This window comes from Vespula pensylvanica, chromosome 7, assembly GCF_014466175.1.
Source record: "Vespula pensylvanica isolate Volc-1 chromosome 7, ASM1446617v1, whole genome shotgun sequence".
Taxonomy (NCBI): Eukaryota; Metazoa; Arthropoda; class Insecta; order Hymenoptera; family Vespidae; genus Vespula; species Vespula pensylvanica.
Window position 1 is genome coordinate 1,541,502 of NC_057691.1, and position 21,951 is coordinate 1,563,452.

Here is a 21,951-nt window from a genome sequence, read left to right on the forward strand (position 1 = left end):
GAAATCCAATTACTTTTCCAACGACTTATTCATAAATACGAACTTCGAAAGTGTTCTCGAATTTTTTGTTAAATACTTCTTAATAAACGAACGAAAAAATTCTAACAATTTAATCGCTCAATAAACGAATTAATTATCTATAATTATCAATTCTGTTAAAAATGTAATCATATAAAATATTAATATTTGTCTTTCATATTTTGATTTAATAGAACGGAAAGATAAGACCAAATGAAATAAAATTTTGATTGGTTATCTATCAAAAAAGGCGTAAAGATTGGGCGTCTTTTTTTTTTAATGTATCGTTAATATCTCATATATACATAGTTATATGTACAAATTTGATATACATAGATGATTACTATCAATGCTGATTGAAGAACAAATTAGATTTTCGATACTATCTCAGTGTCGTTCAAATGTCTGATCACGTTTTATTTGTGTCACCCGATATACAGAGAACTTCATTGTGGTGTTAGCGACGATCCAAATGTACTGCTACTGTGTCACTTGTTAAAATGAACTTCCATCGAAAGACCAAAACGAGACAGTTTTAAACAACATGCAGCGTTTGACGGTTCGCTCGATCATTCTCTTTAAATTTCAATAAATATTATTCTCGCGGATTTTAATTCGTTCTTCCAAAAATTTTTACTTTCAATAATCAATTCTTTCATTTCGACTTGTATTACTGTTCAGACATCAAAAATCAAATTCAAAATAAGTTCGACGATTCAAGCTCCGGTCTTCGAGAAGACGTCATATTCATTTTTAAAAACATGTTTTACTGCCATTTCTTAAAGTTATGCTTCCATTACTAATACAACAAACGCGAGTGCATCCAATTTTTAAGATTGAATATAAACATTTCTTAAGTGATTTGATGAAAGACTTTGAAGAAGCCCATATGGTGAATGGTGTGTATTATTATATTTTTTCTGATTTTATATTCAGAAATAAGTATAGCTTTATTATCATTTCATGAAGTCTTGTCCTTATTTTATCTAAAAGTGATTATAATATGCTTTGTTCGTATCTTGAGAATATATTTTTATTCTTTGCGCAAAATGCTAATACATACAAATTAACTTCCAATATTTTGCAAAGAAAACAACAATGTGTATTTGTGTTAAAAGTTAATGTTAGTTTTGTTCTGGTGATTTTTGTAGAAGAGAATGGAGGTAATAAACGTAGAGGAGTTTGATAAGGCTATAACTATTCAGAATACTAAAACTGAGAAACAAATCTCGGGTATGTACGTAAGAATAAAAAAATAATTCCTTTTTTTTTTTTTTTTTTTTTTTTTTAAATTAAAGATACATGGACTAATCTAATATTTGATCATTCTATTAGATAATATTTTGTTACAGGACAAGGCGATGAATTATCAATAACTAAGCCAGAACTTCAGCCATTAAATAAACGGTAAGCAAGTTTTTTCTTTATTCTAGCATTAGTTATATTGAATAAGAACTAAAAGTATCTTATCTTATAGATATTAGTTAATTCCACACGGTAACGTTATCAGTACATAATTTATACTGTATTTTTGAAATCATATAATTTAAATAGTTTAACCTTTATAACAATACAGACAGTTATGTTAGCTACCAGTCGGAAACAAAGCGTGCATTAGGAAGTATAGAGGATGTTTTTAACTCTTATAAAATAAATATGTGTACTCCAAAAATATCATTCTATAAATTTAATTAATATTTTGCTTTCTCGGACAATCACAAACGCTTCATTCAACATCCTCTTTACTTCGAGTTAGTCTTCTTTGTATTAACAACAATGCATTGTGAAATTAATTGACAGTTAAACCGTACAGCGCGTTTATCGATCCCGATTAGAAATATTTTGTACGACGACGACGACGATGATGACGATTTCTTTCTGACGAACAAAGAAGCTAGTAACGGAAAACGAGTACCGATCATATTCGTCATAACTAACGTGCTTTTAATGAATATGCTTTCAAATAATAATGCCATCCACTTTCAACGTTCGAACTTCTTGATATCTGTGCTTCGTTAATTACAATATTCATTATTTGTACGAACGTGTTAGCAAGTGTTCCTTCGTTTAGTAAAATTTTAGAATACGCTAGTTCCGCGACGTTGTATTATCAAGATTAAAATATCGCTTTCAAAATAGATTCAACGATAAATATCGTTTGTTTTTTAACGTTTACGTTAAGAGATACACGTTTATGAAACACTCGGAAAGCTTTATAAAAAAAAAAAAGAAAAAAAATATGCTTATATGAATCGTTATAAAATTCACGCGTTATCTCGTTGATTTGGTATATTCGATTCGAATTCGTGAATAAGAAGAGAAATTTTAGCAATGCTTGAATTTAATAAAAAATTGTGGCAATATAGTCTACTAAGAAACATTCAATTATATGGGTGAGTAAAATCTATTACAACATACTCTTTATTTATTATTAATTGCCTATTTTCAAAGGACATATTACATAAATATCTATTGACATTCTTTTTATGCAAGAATATGTGTGTGAGATCCTTGCAGATGTTAGTTGATCATTCTAATTAAATAACATGATTGCGCTTACTGAGGGCCGTTATGACCTGTTTAATAGACTAAAAAATATATGCGTGCGAATATTAGTTAACTGTTATTTTAGCGAACATTATTGTCAGCATTTAACGGTTCGTTACCTTGAACTGATATAAATATTAGCAATAATATTCTAAATACTCGCTTGTTATCGTCGTTCTTGCTGTTTTTATGTTGAAGCTTCGATAATAAAAAAAACAATGGGAAAAATAATAATTTATGCTCAACTGAAAATATAATTATAATAATCAAAATATCTAGACCAAAAATATAAAAAGGTCTTTTTCTTTTTTTTACAAACATATTACATAATACTTCGAAAAATGATACACCGAGGTTTCTCATAGAAGAAATAATAAAAGAATAAAAGAAAAAAAAAAGGGAAAAGAATAATAACTTTCGCTTAATTCGATAATATTCGATCATAAAAACAAAATATTTAGAGTAAAACTATAAAAATGTAATTTTCTTTTTTACAATGAGATTTCATAATATTTTTAACGTTTCGAAAAATAATGTCAATAGTAATATTAACTAAAGAAAAATAGGGATAGAGATAGAGATATGTAGATACGTAGATAGAGACAGGAGAGAGTTAGAGAGAATGAGAGAGAAAGAGAGAGACAGAAGTTTATAACGATACATCATAGTTCTACGAAGACCTTCACTGTTTTTCCTGTTTACGTTTTACGATGAATTCTCATTCTAGTAGATTTATAACAACTTAGTATTTCTAAAATGAATCAAATTTTCATTTGCGATGTCATCGTAATTTCCCAACAAACAATTCCCCTTGGGTAAATTTTTTTAAATGCTTGCAAATCATCGTCAATGTGTATCGTTTAAAAGTAATAAACATATAGTGTCGTGTTGCATCGGATCGTCACGATAAATGCATGAAATAGACAAATAAAACACTTTCATGATTCTATAGACATAATATGTATGTATGTGCGAGATATATGTTATTGTACTATTCAATGCAATATGGAGATATCTAAACGTAATTAATCTCCTCGATAAATAGAATTGTTTTTATTCAATTCGAAATAATTAGATCGTCGTTGAAATAATCGACAAAAACAGGACGACAAAATTTCAAAATCTCTTTTAACTTATTATAGAATGTACATTTAGGATTAAAAAAGATTTAGAAAATTTTTTCTTTTTCCTTTCTTTCTTTTTTTTTTTTTCTTTTGTTTCATTCAATCGATCGAAAAGAAATTACATATAAAGATCAATGATAAATAGCATGAAAAATAATCGATAGAATTATAGTAGATATATAAAACAAAAAAGACAACACTTCATTATAAGATTCATCTTTAAAGGACAATTTAAAGAACAAAGAATCTATACAAAGGCTATTAAATTATCTAAAGTACGTCAAATTTAATATAATAAACTGTGAACTTTTCTTTGTGTCTTAAACTCTCACAAACGTTTGATGCGATTTTTATAATAGAATTAAATAATAGAATAAAAAAAAAAAAAAAAGAAAAGAAATTGTCCATTTCTACGAAAGAATAGTTTTCAAATTTTTAAATGATCAAATTCGAAGAGAATGTATAAATATTAAGAAAATATTCCCATATGCTTTGCTTATAATATTAAACGTGCGTTAAAATATTCAAGAAAAATAAATTAAAAAAGCAAAAAAAAAAAAAGGAAAAGAAAAGGACAAATTCTGTTAGTGCATTAGAGAAAGGAAAGATCCTGTAACTCGAACTGGAGCACGCCTTTCACTCTCTTCCGAGTCGCATTATCGTCTAAATCGTTAACTTAAGGTAGATCCTTTTCATTCCTGTGTCTGTTCTCGATTTATGAACAAGTGCCATTTCTTTTCTCTTCACGTTCATGTGATAGATAGCAATTTTACACGAGACGACGAAAATTCGTCATTGTTTTTTGATCGCAGGAAAGATAGGACGATTTTATCGCGAGTTTTATCGTTCATTTGTGATTCTAGGTTTGAATTAGAATTTATAAAAAAGAAAACGAAGAAGAAAAAGATTATCAAGACACGCGTAATAAAAGACATTGAACGGTTTGAAAGAAAACGTGAAGAAAAAGAACTAATATACGTTCGATTAACATATGCACGAAGAATGATGCAAAAGTCGATGACATCTCATTGATTATCAATCAAAATTATTAATTTTACGTAGGATTACGTGGAGTTTGTGATTATCATTTTTGGAAGGAATCTAAAAGAAACTAGGTCTCGAAATTTGAACAATATTAGAAAGTTAACAGGATGAAAGTGAGATCTTGGTTTTCATTAAAAGAATCCGTATAAGGAGGTAACCGCTTTCTCTAATTGAAGAAAATAAAAGAGAATACTTTGAATCAAAATTCAACGATCAGAAATGATCGTTTTAAAGTCTGATAGTCAGTTTTGAATTTTTAATATACAGATTCGAATTAACTGTTCGAAATTACTGCAGATATGTGTGTGTATAATTTGAAAATAAATATAGGAAAATTTATTAAAATGTTATGGTTTATTTTCAAAACAGGTTATTTCATTAATTCGATAAGCGAACTCAAATGAAACATTTATCCTTGGTCGAATTGAACATTTCATGTAATTTATGACAATTATCAGAATATTTTAACGATAATGAAAAGAAAATAACATTGTTTTGTTTGTATCCATCATTTCTCTGTTTCTCTCTTTCTATTGATCGTACGCAAATTAAATGAGTGCTATTAAAAAATTTACTGGACCTTTAGTGCATCGAACAAAATCATTGATTTACCACAAGTTTTTGAAAATGGAATCGTTGAAACATGTCGAAAATACGAGATTACTCGGGTTAGTATCATTTTTCTTTTTTTTATGTAATAAATTAAATAATTTTTTAATAATTCATTTTTAAATAATTTAAGTTAAAAAGTGATTATTACAAAATAAAATACATTTCTATTTTACATAAAATGTATCGCATTATTAAGGATAAGGCATTTTTTATACGTCTATCTAATTTTTATATGTGTATATATGCGTATTTTATGTACATATACATATATAGAAAGTGTTCGATTTATAATCAGATCATCTAAGATATATTCATTTTTCGAAAGATCTATTTTCGAGAATCATTTTTTAAGATATATTTATTGTTGAAAATTATGAATAAACAATAATGAATAAACCTTAATCAAATAAAGAATTTTATTTCTTTGGATTTCTTTCGATTGGAAATGATATTTAAAATGATTAAATTCAGTTAAACAACGCCGTGCGTGCGTTTATGTGTAATAATTACATATTTCGAGAAAAAAGAAAAACGAATCTTTATTGAAAATTTAACGGATGATTGATAATTTTCGTTCGAATGCGAAATCAAACTGCGTTTACTAATGAATGTAATAAGATTGTATGTAACGTAGTTCAGAAAATCCTGGTCTTATACTTTGGCCGAGGAGAAGTGCCGTGAGCAAAAATAAAGACCGCGTGCACAAGCGAGGCATGTCGATAGCCGATTAAAGCAGGAGTTATCAGTTGCACGGTGATATCAATTCGAGTCGAGTACGGCGTGTCTTTGTGGGTTGCCCCACTTGCGAGAAAAAAAAAATAAAAATAAAAAAGAAGAAGAAGCAAGAGATTTCCGAACGATTGATCTTCCGAATCCGAAAGATTATTAAAATCGTGTCCTTTCTCTTTTTTCTTTTTTGTGTATATATATATATATATATATATATATATATATATATATATATACATATGTACATATATATATATATGTATATATTTCCTATTTCTTCGATTTTTTTTATTAAAAGTGAAGAAAATTTGATAAAGGTGAAGACGAACATTCATCGATGAGAGATTAATCTTCTTCTACCATTGGCCAAAATTCGATCGATATTTGAAGAAAAATTCTCCTATGAAGAAATTTAAAGAAAGAAAAAAAATCTTATAAAAAAAAAAGAAGTGAAAATACTTACGTATTTTCGATCGTTTCATTTATCGTTGTTATCGGTTAAACGAAATTGATTAAGGAATAGATTTCATTTAGAATCGAGTAAATAAATTTCAAGTACAATTCTCTAAACTCACCAAATCTATTTTATTCAATAATATTTATTATTATTTCTTTTCTGTTCTTTTTTTTTTTCCGTGGTATTTTCTTTGCTCCATTTTATTCTGTAATACGATCATTAATATCGATTCGATTGTTAACACTGTCCAGGCGACGATATCGTGATTTTCAACGATATTAGATAGAAGCAGCTAATAAGAATCATCGACGCTAAATATAGAGTCTAACGAAACAGTTCAACCTTATCACGTATTTGAAACTTTTAAATTACGATCCATTTTTACCGATTTTTTTTTCTAAATTTTTTAAATAAACGTGCTCACGTGGTACGATTTTGACGAAAGGATATAGAAAATTTTTCGCAATGACGAAGGATGAGGATAAGAAACCTCTCCTCGGCCGAAAAAGTTATGGTGCATTTGATAATAACTTCTGGTAAGGATCGTGAAATCTCTCTCTCTCTCACTTTTTTCTCTTTCTCTAACTTTTTCTCTTTCTTTCATATGCTGTAGTCTTTTCATCACAGTTATCTGTTAACGCTAAGATAACGTAATGATCAAACATTTTTCTTCATCCTTTTTTCCTCTTCTAAATCATCGATAAACTTTTTCTCGAAGGCCGATAACTATACTTGCACAATGACCGTCATCGAGACATTTCAGATTAGAACGAACATACGATATCGATTTCTTTTCTTTTCTTTTTCTTTTTTTTTTTTTTTTTTTCTAACAAAGAAAAATTCCAAACAAGCAAATTCCGATATTGATTAAATTTTATTGATTTATTAATAGTACCGATTACGTCGGTACTAATTTATTTATTAATTTATTTATTTATATTTTTATTTATTTTAATTTTTATTCGTTATTTTTTATTTTTTCTTTCTTTGCAAAAATTCATTTCGTTCGGATGAAATTATAAACAAGCTTTTTATATAAACATATAATCATATATCACATTTGTAGATCTATCAAATTAAATATTACTAGATATTTGCAAATATTAAATAATATAATTATAACATAAAGACACGCCATTGCGTCTACTTATATCGTGTTTACTTAGTAATATTATTAACTTAATGTATAATAAGTATATCTTATAAATGTGATATATTTTTTATATCAGAAGTTGCTCTTTTATATTTCTCACGGTTTTGATCGAAAAAACAAATAGGAAGAAAAAGAAAACTTCATAGGAATTTAAGATATAATCATCATAGTGAATTTTTAACAAGATAAAAATCTTCAATATGAATAAATGAAAAGTATACGATGGCCGTCAATGAATGAATTGATAAGATAAATCTTGACCTTGAAACTAAATCATCTCGATGCATTATCATCAACAATAAAATATACTATAATAATAATTTAATTTCAATTTAACCGATAACGGGCACGTAATTCACTTGCGTAGAATTATTTTTGACTAATGATATAGATAAAAAGAAAAAGGAAAAAGAAATAAAATAAAAAAAGAAATGAGAAAGAAAACGAAGCTAAAGAAAAGATTTATTATCTTTTTTTTTTATTTTTTGCAGGGACGATGATGACGACATCGTATACGAAGGAACAACGCATTTGGTGCGAGTGCCACGCTCACAGGAAATGGAGTTATCCTCGAAAACCTCCTCGGTTAAAATCCGTATCGACGGTATGACGTGTCAAAGCTGTGTGAAAAGTATCGAGGGAACCATCGGCGATCATTTGGGTGTTGTAAATATTAAAGTAGATTTAAAAGAAAACTTTGGCCAGGTAGAATATAAGACTGAGGAAATTACACCGTTGGAATTGGTGGAAGCAATCGAGGACATGGGTTTTAATGCTTCCCTAATATCCAACGATAATGATAATAAAAATGATAAGAAATCAGTTGTTACGACTTGCTTTATACACGTCGGTGGTATGACGTGTATGTCCTGCGTGAAGTCCATCAAAAGTAATTATTTTATAATTGTATAAAACAATAGTTAAGATCAATAATTAAGATCGTTTGTTGATTCTTTATTCTGCTTTTTTTTTTTTTCTTTTCCAGCTGCTTTGTCAGATAAATCAGGTGTGAAGGAGGTCGATGTTAGTCTTGAGAAAGAAGAAGCTAAAGTTTCTTATATAAGCGAGGATATAACGGCTGATCAAATAGTAACTTGTATAGAAGAAGCTGGCTTTGATGCTTTCATTAAGGAAGAAAATAATCCGATAAATATGACTGCGAAAAGTAAAACAAAGAATAGCGAGGTCAATGTGAAATTGAACGGAAGCGGAGATGTGCTCACCATGGCTCGTACAACCAAGTGTTTTCTACATATAACGGTACGTGATTAATCGTATTTACATCATGACGAAGTAATTTTTTTTTTGTCTTTAATATAATTCATTGTATTAGACGATAAAACGATATCGTTCATTACAGGGTATGACTTGCGCATCTTGCGTTTCTGCGATAGAAAAACATTGTAAAAAAATATATGGTGTACATAGTATATTGGTAGCATTAATGGCCGCTAAGGCGGAAGTTGTTTTTGATTCGGATAAAATAAGAGCAAATGATATCGCTTCCAGTATCACAGAGTTAGGCTTTCAAGCTACTGTGATCGATGAACCTGGAACTGGTGAAGGGGAAGTAGAATTAAAAGTAAGTCACAGTTATTCTTATGACATCATTATATACAGAGTGTAACGAAACTGCACGGCAAAACTTTACGAATGAATTTCACATATGTAGAGAAAAAGAAAGTAGGTTTTATTAGAATAGTTCCGCAAATATTTAATTTCTAAGTTATATGACTTTCGAGTATGATCTCGACGTACTCCAATTACGTTTGTTTTATCCGCTGTAAATTATTGTACATTCTTAAAAGAAACATTCGAAATATCATGCTATTTCTTCTTGAATACACAGTGTCTCAGCTCGTCGTTTCATCGAGTTTCTAAAACGTTCAAAAATTTCTAGTGTTGTGCGTATTCGCAAATCGTTTCTTTGAAGCTTGTTAAAGGTTGTTGGATATTTACGTATCGAGCATACGTTATTCATTCTGCAATGATAAGACAATGTATACAAATTAATGCATTTCGTTTATCGTTTGATGGATGACAATGCGATAAGATCATACAACTTAGAAATTAAATATTTCCGGACTCATCTTGATAAAATCTATTTTGTTTTTCTTATCTATATATGAGAAATCCATTTCTAATGTTCTTCCGCATAATTTTGTTATATCTTGCATACATAAATCTTTGATTCAAATAACGTACATACGTATGTGTGTGTGTGTGTGTGTGTGTGTGTACGTATGTACTTACACATGGATATATATAACGTAGTATTATTCTTTAGATCTCAGGAATGACGTGTGCTTCTTGCGTCAATAAAATAGAATCGACTGTAAAAAAGTTACCTGGTATACATTCTGCCTCCGTCGCCTTAGCGACGCAACGTGGAAAGTTTAAATACGATGCCGAAGTGATAGGAGTTAGAGACATTGTCGATAGTATTAATAAATTAGGTTTTACGGCTACGTTGTTTAGTAATAAAGATAAAGAGAACAGAGATTATTTAGATCAAAAGTAAGTATGATACTTTTTGCTTTCTCTTCGTTTTCAAATATATTATTATACGACAGACTTGAGCTGTTTGCATTCATTTTTTTTATATGTTTTTTGAATTGTTATTTTTTTTTTTTTTTATTTATACAGAGAGGAAATAAAAAAATGGCGAACGGCTTTTCTAATATCTCTAATCTTTGGAGTACCCAGCATGATAATAATGACTTATTTTATGTTAATAATGTATTTGGATGATAAGTCGCACGAGGACATGTGTTGTATAATGCCTGGTCTGTCTTGGGAAAATTTATTGCTTTTTATTTTTTCTACGCCGGTTCAGGTAACAACGAATACATATTTTTCAAGAGAAAATATTTAAAAATATAGCTCTAAAGAGAGGATATTTGCAGTTCTTTGGTGGATGGCATTTTTACGTTCAAGCGTATAAAGCTTTGAAACATGGCACTACAAATATGGATGTCCTTATTTCCATGACTACAACAATATCGTATCTTTATTCTATTGCCGTACTTACAGCAGCTATGATAATGCAAGAAAATAATAGTCCACAAACGTTTTTCGATACTCCTCCAATGTTGTTGGTGTTCATTAGTTTAGGCAGATGGCTCGAATATGTAGCAAAGGTAAATTCGTTTAATTGATTATATTAATAATCTTATTAATGAACAAGAGATTAATAAAAATATATTTTATAGGGCAAGACATCCGAGGCTCTTTCCAAATTACTATCTTTAAAAGCAACGGACGCAGTACTGGTGACGTTAGGTCCAAATAACGAAATATTATCTGAACGTTTAATAAATATCGATCTTGTTCAACGCGGTGATGTATTAAAAGTTGTACCAGGTGCTAAAGTACCTGTCGACGGTAGAATCTTATCAGGTCAATCAACGTGCGATGAAAGTTTGATAACTGGAGAAAGTATGCCAGTGCCAAAAAAGAAAGGATCTATGGTTATTGGTGGTTCGATAAATCAAAATGGATCATTATTGATTACTGCTACGCATACGGGAGAACACACTACGTTAGCACAAATTGTTCGATTGGTAGAAGAAGCTCAAACGAATAAAGCACCGATTCAACATTTGGCTGATAAAATAGCTGGTTATTTTATACCTCTTGTTATAATAGTCTCAGTTATAACTTTACTTACGTGGATAATAGTAGGATATATCAGCGTAGATAAATTACCTTTGACGCACAATGATCAGATACATAAGCAGTATACGAAAAAAGAAGAGATTATATTCCAGTATGCTTTTCGAAGTGCACTCTCTGTATTGGCGATAGCTTGTCCTTGCGCATTAGGCTTAGCTACACCAACAGCTGTCATGGTTGGAACTGGTGTTGGTGCATTGAATGGAATTTTGATAAAGGGTGCGGAATCTTTAGAAAATGCGCATAAAGTAAAATGCATTGTATTTGATAAAACTGGCACATTAACGCACGGTGTTCCCATGGTAACTAAAATTGCTCTATTTGTCGACGAGAAGATATATTCCATAACAAAGTTACTGGTAGCAATTGGAACAGCTGAAATCAATAGTGAACATCCTATTGCATCAGGTAATCGATCATATTATTGATGAAAGTATAAATGTTTAAAATTTATAACGATGCGTAATCTAACGCTATCATTTTTTTTTTAGCGATCGTTCGTTTTGTGAAGGAAACTACAGATTCAGAATCTACTGGTCAATGTACCAATTTTCAAGCGGTTGCTGGTTGTGGTTTAAAATGTAAAGTTTCGCATTTTACCACAGCGGTATCCGACGCTTTAAAGTCTGAAAAAATTATCAATTATATTAATCAAACGAAGAAAGTATCTTCTGGAACTTTTAATCTGAACAACGTGCCAATAGATATAGTACCTTTCGTCGCTGCCACACAAGAGAAACAAAATTTGGATCTGCAATTATTATTAAGTCCTGAGGGTAATAACGATCAAATTGTTTCTAACGAAACATATGAGATTTGTATTGGTAATAGAGAATGGATGAGAAGAAATGCCATAAATATACCTCAAGAAGTTGAAACAAGAATGATCAGTGAAGAGGATCTTGGTCACACTGCTGTCTTAGTTGCAATGAATAATGTTTTAGTTGCTATGATCAGTGTTGCTGATACAGTTAAACCCGAAGCACATCTTGCTATTTATACATTAAAAAAAATGGGTTTACAAGTTATCCTTTTAACAGGAGATAACAGAAAAACAGCAGCTTCTATTGCTAGACAGGTGAATAAATAGTAAATTATTTATATTAATTGCATAATGCGATATATTAGATTTTTTTTCTTTTGATTTCTATTTACTTTTAATCATTTTTAACGAATAGGTTGGTATTACCAGAGTTTTTGCCGAGGTTTTACCATCGCATAAAGTTGCGAAAATTCAACGACTACAAGATCAAGGTTTTAGAGTAGCGATGGTAGGAGATGGTGTTAATGATAGTCCAGCACTTGCACAATCAGATATTGGAATTGCTATAGCTTCAGGAACTGATGTTGCTGTAGAAGCAGCAGACGTGGTATTGATGAGGGTAAGTTTTATATATATACACAAAATTGTGTATATATATATATATAAAATTATTGAATCCCATCTTTCGTTTAGAATGACCTTTTGGATGTAATTGCGTGTTTGGACTTATCTCGAAGAACTGTTCGCAGGATAAGATTAAACTTTCTGTTTGCTAGTATATATAATTTATTGGGAATTCCAATAGCTGCTGGTATATTTAGTCCATTTGGTTTCTTTTTATTACCATGGATGTCATCTGCAGCAATGGCGCTTAGTTCAGTGTCTGTAGTTGGAAGCTCTTTATTACTAAAATTGTAAGTATATAAAAATAAAATCTATATAGAAGAAACAACTAATATATCTGTATTATTGCAATTACTAAAATTTTCTATTATTATTAATTTTGTTATAGGTATCGAAAACCAACAAAAGTTTCGTTAGAAACACCGGAATATTTAGCAGCTATGCGTGCACATTCTACGGCTAGAATGATCGATCTTGATACAATATCTCTTCATCGTGGATTAGATGAATCAGTAATGCCAGTACTAAATAGAACAACATCATCTCTCTCCAGGTATGGTCGAACGAGTATCGCCTATTCAGACTTCTTGCAAAATTGTAATAACCCAACAGCTTAAAGAAATTTCTGGTGAAGTTATATTATTTTGTTTATAACATTGCTTTAATATTATGTAGTACTAACATTAGACATGTATTTTTTGTTTCTAATATCAAGTTATATTAATATTTCTTACTCATTTTTTATACTTATTTATGTTGAAATCATATTGATCCATTATTAAATACTATAATGTTACTAACCAGTCACAATTAACTTATACATAATGCAGGGTATAAAAAATATTGTCACTCTTGTACCTTTCATTAGATTGTATAGTAATAAACAATTTCTATTTCTTGTTTAATAGACAAATTTTCTATATATTTTATATCTAATTTACTCTGTTGAAACACATATACAGGCTGTGAATCATGAACAATATTATTAAATTCCGTAATACATTATATTACTTTTTTTATTTAAATGCATATAAAGATAGATTATTATATTCTATTTATACTACTAGATTATATATTTCGCAATAATCAGAATTACGATATAAGACTGATTGTTTACTAATATGCAAATGCTATGTTTGAATGACTTAAGAAAGTCGTCCATTTTTATAATGCATGTATTTGTCATTTTGGTATTGGTCCACTGTATATATTGTAAATATTTATAAATATATCAAATGGTTAATTGTACTCAGAGATGATGTGTTATTTATTTTTTAAGTTATTACTTTCTGTAAATTATTTATAAAGTGAATAATTAAAAAAAAGAAGATATATAAAAAATCCATTTACCTGGTATGTATAAGGTGTGATAAAAATTGCATGATATATTGTATTAAAATTGTGTATGGTATTTGTAGATAATATAATACATACTTCATAATATTATGTAGTGATTTTGGCTTTTAGTAAACTAACTGTTTGAAGAATATGAGAGAGTAATTTTTGTCTGATATTTATATAATATTCCACACTTTTTAATTTATAAAATGTTATATGACGTATATTAACATTAAAAGAAATAATATTAAAAAGATAAGTGCTGCTTGCAGTTCTCTTATTAACAAATAAATATAATTTTATTCTGTCGCATCTAAATCACAAATGCTTCATATCAAGATTTTTCTGCAACAGTAAGCTTATGCAGCTGTAAGAAACTTATTTGAATTAATAACTGGTAAGCTGTATATTGAAGAAATCTAAATAAAACTAATGAAGAAAGTGCTTCATAACACCAAGATTAATGATCAATTTCAAAGATATCAGTTATTTATACATTTATTCACAGGCTTTTTGGAAGGACAAGAAGTGATATTGAGGGCAGATTACTAGGTGAAGATATGGATGATACTGATTTAGCTGTTGACTTCAATGATTATCGAAAAAGCAAGAAGGACCCAACTAACATAACACCTTTATGAATTGTATTTTTTACATGAAAAATGTAATAATGTAAGCTAACAAGCTACTGTTATCATAATTGATATTTTCTCCATCTATCCATCCTAGTGTACAATATCACTGATTATTTTGTGTTTATGTTCCCATAATTAAATTTTTTATATAGCTATATTATATATTTTATCATTAAATCTCTTGAACATTTTATGATAAATATTGAAAAAGAAGTTATTGCATATATGATGTAAAAGGATAAATTAAAAGTACATTATCAACTATGCATAAAAAAGCATTTACTGTGTACATCTGCAAACTTTAAAAGACTATTATTTAATTTACAAATTATTAGAAAGTAATTCTTTCTATTCAATTTTTTCATGTATATATCCTTTATACAAATTTAAAATTGTACTTAATATATAACACTGTATAATTTATTTAAATCATTTTATGCTGCAAAATTATGTGTATAAGTTAAAAATAACACAATGTCATCATATAAATTGATAATTACAAGATTGTAAAAATTGTTTTTGCTAAAATACAAATAATCAAACTGTCTACCAAATAATTATATGACAAGGTGCATATGTAATCTATATACAAATTTTTTGTTCAGGGAAAATATTTAATATCTAAATTTATTTTAATAAATAATACTTTCATAAATGTGAAATATAATAGTATAAAAATATATTTTATATTTTTTCACCTTAATATATTATATTATTATAATGTTATTTTCATGTTATATATAATATTATGTTATATAACAAATGTATTGAGTTTGAAAATGTTATATCAATATGAACATTTTTTTTATATTACATTGAATATGAAATATTTTACACAATATAATTATATCAATGATAAATTAACATGCATGCAAATTTGCATTCAAATTTGTACACTGTATGACAATCATGAAAATATGTATTATTACTAAAATAAATGAAATTAGTGTTGCATGCTACATTGTACTTAATTTTTGCAGGTTTTCTAAGAAATTGACTATAAAATAAATGATTTAAATAAAAAATATTTTATACTACAAAATAAATGCAAATCAGTCTTTTATCTATATATAATTATCCAATGATTAAATTCAATAATTACTTTGGTAAATAAAATTTTATGAATCGTTATAAATGAGTATATAAAAAAGTGATAAAAATGCATTATATACTTTTTTCTGACAAAATACTTAAAATATGTAATATACTCGAACTTATAGTTGAATTGAAACTATTTTGCTGAAAGAAAATATATAAATCAGTTCCTATTCCATCACTTTTAGTAAGTAGAACTATCCATGACTTTCATGAATTTGTTTTTATTGATCATATTATTAAAACAATTTAAAGATTCTGGTTTTTCATTTTTATCAGATTTATGAAATTAATAGTAATTATTTATGAAGTTATAGAATGATTATCCACTAATAAATAGGTATTTGTTAAATATACATGCAATTATTTCCTGTTTCACTAAAATCATTACATATATTAGATAACATTAGATATTACATTAAGATTATTAGTTTGAATCTGTAATATTATTTAAAAATTTCTATTTTCATTAGAATGAATATATTAGTTATTTATGTAATTATAATTATAAGGGTTATTTTATGTAATTATAATTATAAGGGTTATTTTTCTTATTTATATATTTCCAATCAATGTTTTTTGAGATAATAATTTTATAATTATTAATATTTAATATGTAATGGTCATTTTTATATAATTTCTAAAGGATTTATTAATTTCTGATTGTTTAACAATGATACATTATCCACATTATAAATTTAAAGGCTAACTAATAGGACAAAAGTAACGTTTACAAAATTATCACAATTATGTTTGTTATTATACAAATAAATTTGTGCTATTCTATGATCTATGTTTATTTCTACAACACTTCATCTATAGATATTTTTATTTATTATTCCCTTACAGATTATAAGTATAATTATTGTTAGAAGATACATTTTTATCTAATTGAGAAGTTATTCTTATAGAATCACTCATATATTAATCTTTTATAATGCCACGAGTTCTAATATACGAATTTTGGTACTTACTACTTGAGAAATTAACAATAAAATTATGTTTGAAATGTCCATTGTATTTATATTTGTAAAATAAAATTCGCAGAGTATTATTATCATTTGATTATGAATCATAAAGATCATTGAATCATAAAGATTTTTTTAACCTATATATGAATTATTTAACTTATTCAAAACTTTTTGAGAATAAGTATAATATTCAGATATTTTGAAATATTTTATCGTTAATTAAGTTAATTAAATATATTATCGTTATTGCTTGATTTAAAATCTTTTTGATTTACATTAATTAATTGAGTATTATTTTTCGTTTGTTACAATACCTATTTTCGCAGATTTCCAGCGGATGATTTTCTTTCATCGATCTCATATTGGAATTCAAGTCGCATCGCTTTTTACGAGGATATTTTTCTTCAAGATTGTTAATCTTCGAATCTAAATAAAAAACAAAAAAAATATACGCACACACATACACACATATATTGTTATACTTATAATATTGAAATTATGAAATGTTTATGAAACACATAATTCGATTTAAATACATTATATTTGATACCAATTTTATTGAAATTACTTACGTCTTTTTGTCCTAAACATTTATATATAATGTACACTGTATTATACATCGCATGTTCTTTGTATGTTTTAAATAAAAGAAAGATTTGTTAATAATTTCACGTAATAATCGTTTATTATCGTTCCGTACATCTGTTCTTCACGTCTTTCTAACGATGACTGAAGCGAATAACAACACACTACGTCTACCGAAAACATATATGGACACAGATAAAAGAACAAAGCTAGAATAATATTTATGTCCTTCGAAATCAAGCATTGCGTATTCTCTATGTTTTGGATTTTTATATGAGCTGTTATATGTATGTATGTTTACATGTATGTATGTATGTTGAAAACATTGTTATGAAAAATATCAATCTATTAAATTTTTATAATTAATGTTTTTGTTTCACAAATACGTGCACGTTTATTAATGTTAAATGTATTTGTTCTTCTTATGCAAAATTAAGATATTTGTGGAATATTCCTAAAATTTTTTGAAAATATCTAATTTTAATACGTTTATATATTGTGTCATTCATATCGTAAATATATAATTTTTCATTTTTGATAACATGCATTTGAAATTTTCTTATGGAATGTTGGAGTTGAATATGGGATGATGTAATCAGTAAGATTCTAAAATATGTAATGGAACGTATAGCGGATTTTGAAAATATTTTAAAAAATGATCGAATTGTGCAAATTGATTATAAGAGTAATTTCGTTTTTATGTTCAAAGAACAATAATTTCTTGAAATGTTGAAAAAATTATTGATCATTTATTATTATATAATTTTATTCCACACTGCAAACAAATTTTTAATTTAACTTCATATAAATAATAATATTAAATACATGCAATAATACAAAAAGTAAGAGAAAATAAAATATAAAACTTAGCATTTTATGTTTGATCAATAATAACAATTGAGACACACATGATTTCGTTCAGTATCATATCTGCAAAGAAATGTAATAAAATGCAAAAACAATGAAAATATCACATTCAATGAATATAAAATCGAAAACTACTTACATGGGTAAAGAACAATTTTGACAGAATAGCTCACAACATTTGATACACTGACATAAACAAAAGGAACATAATACTTGATCACAGTAAAAACATTTGTTTGTTGAACTTGAATCTATTATTCTGCAACATCCACAAAGATCGACTTGTGCATCCTAGAATAAAGTTATCATTAAATCGAATCAACAAAAGAACAACTTTAAAAACATGTACATACTGATATGATTTTATTACTGGTTTCTAATTGTAATTTACTATTTAAAATCATTTGTTTTGAACGTTCAGGCTTCATTTCACGAGAAGTTATTTTTGTTAATGGTAATTCAGTTAACTCCATTTGACTGGTATTCGAACTCTGTGAATATTCTTTAACACCTTCTTTTAGTAAATTCAAGGTTTTATCTGGATACAAAGTATTAAAAACAAGTGTGAAGAAAAAATTGAACAAAAAAGAAGCGATATCTCTGAAATAATTAAAATATAACCTCTTTACCATAAACTTGCTTCATTCGTTCTTTTTCGGCAATTCCATTATCAATTTCTCTTTGTCCCACGTGTATTTTTAATTGAGGAAGTAAATTTTCCTCGTAAGGACAAGCTCGCTTTGTCATATTTATTTGATTTTACAAAAGACTATTAACTTTAATATCGGAGATATTCACTGATGAAAGCAACATAACCGTAACTTGTCATCCCATAGTCATTGTCTATTCTATGATCTACGTACATTTAATCGTATTTCAAATTAAATTTTCGATATATCACACAACGGATTATTCGGATTAACAATATTTTCTCGATGTTTAATAGAAATTCAATATTTGTAGGTCAAATATATACGATATGTATTATAAAATGATCGATACGAAATTAAACCGAAATAATATTCAAATCAAATACATACATACATATATAAAATAACGAATGTTACCATTGATCTTTCTTCCTTCTTTATTAATATATTTTCTCTTCTAAATGGGACATTTTTCATATATAAAAACATACAATGCGTCACCTCGACAGGATTTCTTCAAAGTAGTTAATTTCTCTCCTTTCTATTCTTTCATGCGTAGTTCGCGACAGTTATACAAATATCGTATTGCCCCACTCCATCTTCTTTATCCTCCTTAAATCGTTGATTTCAAAAGAAAGATTCGACGTTTAGAAACGAATAAACAAATAAACAAAATAAACTTTTTTGTAAGACGCGAAAATGGATCGATGATACATACAATCGATGATATACAATCGATGAAGGATTAAAATGCGACGACTTTAGTAATATTTGTTTATTAGTAATGTTGCATTATTATTATTACTTTTATACATATTTGATATTGGCCATCAACAAATATGTTACAATTCATTTTCATCTCCTATCCGCATCGTTATCTTTCTTTCGTTTGCTTGAAAAGTAACGACATACGTATCTTATCTTTTTCTTCTTCTTCTTCTTACTCTTCTTTCTTTCATTCCTTCTTTCTTTTACCCCATTATAATAATACATAATAATTTATAGTCGTAGCATGACAAACATTAGTATTTAATTGCAAAATGCGATAACTGTGTGCACCGCAATTATCAGCTCGTTCCACAAGTAAACCGTGTGAAATAACATTAATTTGTAAATGAGTCGATATAGAATACGTAAAAATAAACCTATAACAAACGACATATACATACATACATACATATATATATATAATATAATTAATATATATATATATATATATACATATATATATATGTATAAATCGCTTCTCTCTCTTTGGTAACCGTTGCGTGTCTAATAAATTACAGCGAACATCGTACACGAAAAGAGATCACTATGATGCGCCTCTTAATTATTCGGGAGATATAATCCTAAGAAATATAATAATTAATTTTAGCTTCATTTTGTTTACTTATTATTAGCAAGACCGTGAGACACTTGGATCACAATACGCGTACACCGTTGCTGGATTATTATTATTATTATTATTATTATTATTATTATTATTATTATTATTATTAATTATTAATTATTATTATTATTTATTATTATTATTGTTGTTATTATTATTATTATTATTATTAGTATTATTAGTATTATTAAGAAAAAGACGGCGATCTTTTCTACTTCGAGGAACACGGATTGAAGGGTTATGTGTTGTTTGTTCATCGTAAAAAAATAGATCACTGCAAGTGCACTGAATACGTGGCATACGGGTACGTTGTTCGTTTATGCGTAAAAAATTACGCGATAAAAAGGATTACGGTGAGGAAAGTCGACAAGAAAATGGTGATATAATATAAATCGTACAAGGCAAATAGGATCGAAAGATCAATAATTTTGTATTTGGCGCCTAGTGAAAGGCAATTTGTAACACTTCTAATCGTAAACGCATCCATACTTAATAATGTCGTTTTCTTTGTTCTTTTTTATATAATATTCGATATATTCTTTCGATCCTTTCGTCCAATCAACGCGAAGTATTGTTATCCAATCGAAGAGCTACATACATACATGTACTTCACACGTATGTATATGTATATAAAGATTTCACTATATTGATCGATTCGAGATTTTGCTTGCGATTCTCGAAATGCGAACTCTCGAATCGGTAGTTCCTCGTTATATCTCATTCGTGTTTCCTTTTCTTTGTGTATTATGTGCCTTGTGCGATTCGTATTTTCTTGTGTGGACTTTTCTTTTAATAAAAGGAGATTTTTAAGCGTTAGACGAAGAAACCGGCAAGCATCTCGAATATTTTCTTTTTGGTGGATCTCGGTGTGCAGAGTGAGTACAAAATACATATATATATGTATATATATATCGTATATGGTATGTTTGCTTAATGTATGTTTCGTATGTTTTGTATGTCACGTGTGGCTATGTATGTTATATGTTTCTTTCATTGCCACCCTCGTCTCCCGTGCCCCATCCCCCGCCTCCGTGCATCAAAACGTTCCTGTGTTTTCTCTTTACGTTTATCCGATTAACCAACCCATTATAATTCTCGCGTCGTTTATTACTCGAATATGTAATTACATCGATTTTAATTAAATTAATCCGAATTAACCTCCCACTTCGTAATTAAAGTAAACGAACGTCACTCATCAGGAACGTTCATTTGCGGACGAGAAGATCGTTGTTTAACAAAAAAGAACAAAAAAGAAAGAATGAAAGAAAGGAAAAAAATAGAAAAAAAAAGGAAATAATGTAAAAATAAATTATGAAAAAGTAGCGACTCGAAGAATAAAATGTGTCGTCGTTGCTATTTCGAAAATTATTTTCGTTTCGTTATTAACTTGGCCTCGGCTCGACGGCACGCGTCCGATATATTCGGATTCGATTCTCTCAATATTTCTTGTCTTTTTCTTTTTCATTTTCATTTTCTTTTCTGTGTTTTTTTCTTCTTTCTTTTCTTTTTCTTTCTTACGTCTTCGAACGTACGTTTATGTATAAATTACATGGAGAAGCGCAGATAAAATCGTGCGAAGCTTTATTTATTAAAAATTAGAAGAGTTACGTCATTTCTTTTTTGTGGAGAGAGAGAGAGAGAGAGAGAGAGAGAGAGAGAGAGAGAGAGAGAGAG

The 21,951-nt window shown here is 28.1% G+C and overlaps 2 protein-coding genes across 6 annotated transcripts; one reads left to right on the forward strand and one right to left on the reverse strand.

Annotated features, from left to right (window-relative positions):
* The first annotated feature begins 368 nt into the window (after positions 1-368).
* On the forward strand, positions 369-14,768 carry LOC122630577 (copper-transporting ATPase 1). Of its 5 annotated transcripts, XM_043815199.1 has the most exons (15): positions 370-917; positions 1,170-1,251; positions 1,371-1,425; positions 8,176-8,573; positions 8,670-8,944; positions 9,045-9,266; positions 9,972-10,201; positions 10,331-10,520; positions 10,591-10,824; positions 10,897-11,767; positions 11,851-12,437; positions 12,538-12,741; positions 12,816-13,036; positions 13,135-13,299; positions 14,593-14,768. In XM_043815199.1, exons 1-15 carry the CDS (start codon positions 915-917, stop codon positions 14,723-14,725), a joined length of 3,870 nt encoding a protein of 1,289 aa, XP_043671134.1. In that variant the 5' UTR covers positions 370-914; the 3' UTR covers positions 14,726-14,768. The 5 variants fall into 5 exon arrangements, with proteins under 5 accessions (XP_043671133.1, XP_043671134.1, XP_043671137.1 ...); XM_043815198.1 differs by lacking the exon at positions 1,170-1,251 and having other exon boundaries at positions 369-917; XM_043815202.1 differs by lacking the exon at positions 1,170-1,251 and having other exon boundaries at positions 372-917; positions 1,354-1,425.
* Positions 14,769-18,223: 3,455 nt separating this feature from the next.
* Positions 18,224-21,945, reverse strand: LOC122630597 (apoptosis regulatory protein Siva-like). Its single transcript, XM_043815258.1, has 5 exons — positions 19,305-21,945; positions 18,867-19,092; positions 18,591-18,775; positions 18,377-18,528; positions 18,224-18,300 (listed from the first exon to the last, which is right to left on the reverse strand). Exons 2-5 carry the CDS (start codon positions 18,982-18,984, stop codon positions 18,255-18,257), a joined length of 501 nt encoding a protein of 166 aa, XP_043671193.1. The 5' UTR covers positions 18,985-19,092; positions 19,305-21,945; the 3' UTR covers positions 18,224-18,254.
* Between the last annotated feature and the right edge of the window lie 6 nt (positions 21,946-21,951).

Excerpts from the sequence above, each read along its gene's own strand:
- LOC122630597 (XM_043815258.1), bottom strand. The coding sequence starts at position 18,984 with ATGACAAAGCGAGCTTGTCCTTACGAGGAAAATTTACTTCCTCAATTA. Across the intron at positions 18,776-18,866 it reads ACGAATGAAGCAAGTTTATG|ATAAAACCTTGAATTTACTA; the intron begins GTAAAGAGGTTA and ends CTTTGTATCCAG. Across the intron at positions 18,529-18,590 it reads CCAGTAATAAAATCATATCA|GATGCACAAGTCGATCTTTG; the intron begins GTATGTACATGT and ends ACTTTATTCTAG.
- LOC122630577 (XM_043815198.1), top strand. The coding sequence starts at position 806 with ATGCTTCCATTACTAATACAACAAACGCGAGTGCATCCAATTTTTAAG. Across the intron at positions 1,426-8,175 it reads CTTCAGCCATTAAATAAACG|GGACGATGATGACGACATCG; the intron begins GTAAGCAAGTTT and ends TATTTTTTGCAG. Across the intron at positions 10,825-10,896 it reads GGCTCGAATATGTAGCAAAG|GGCAAGACATCCGAGGCTCT; the intron begins GTAAATTCGTTT and ends TATATTTTATAG.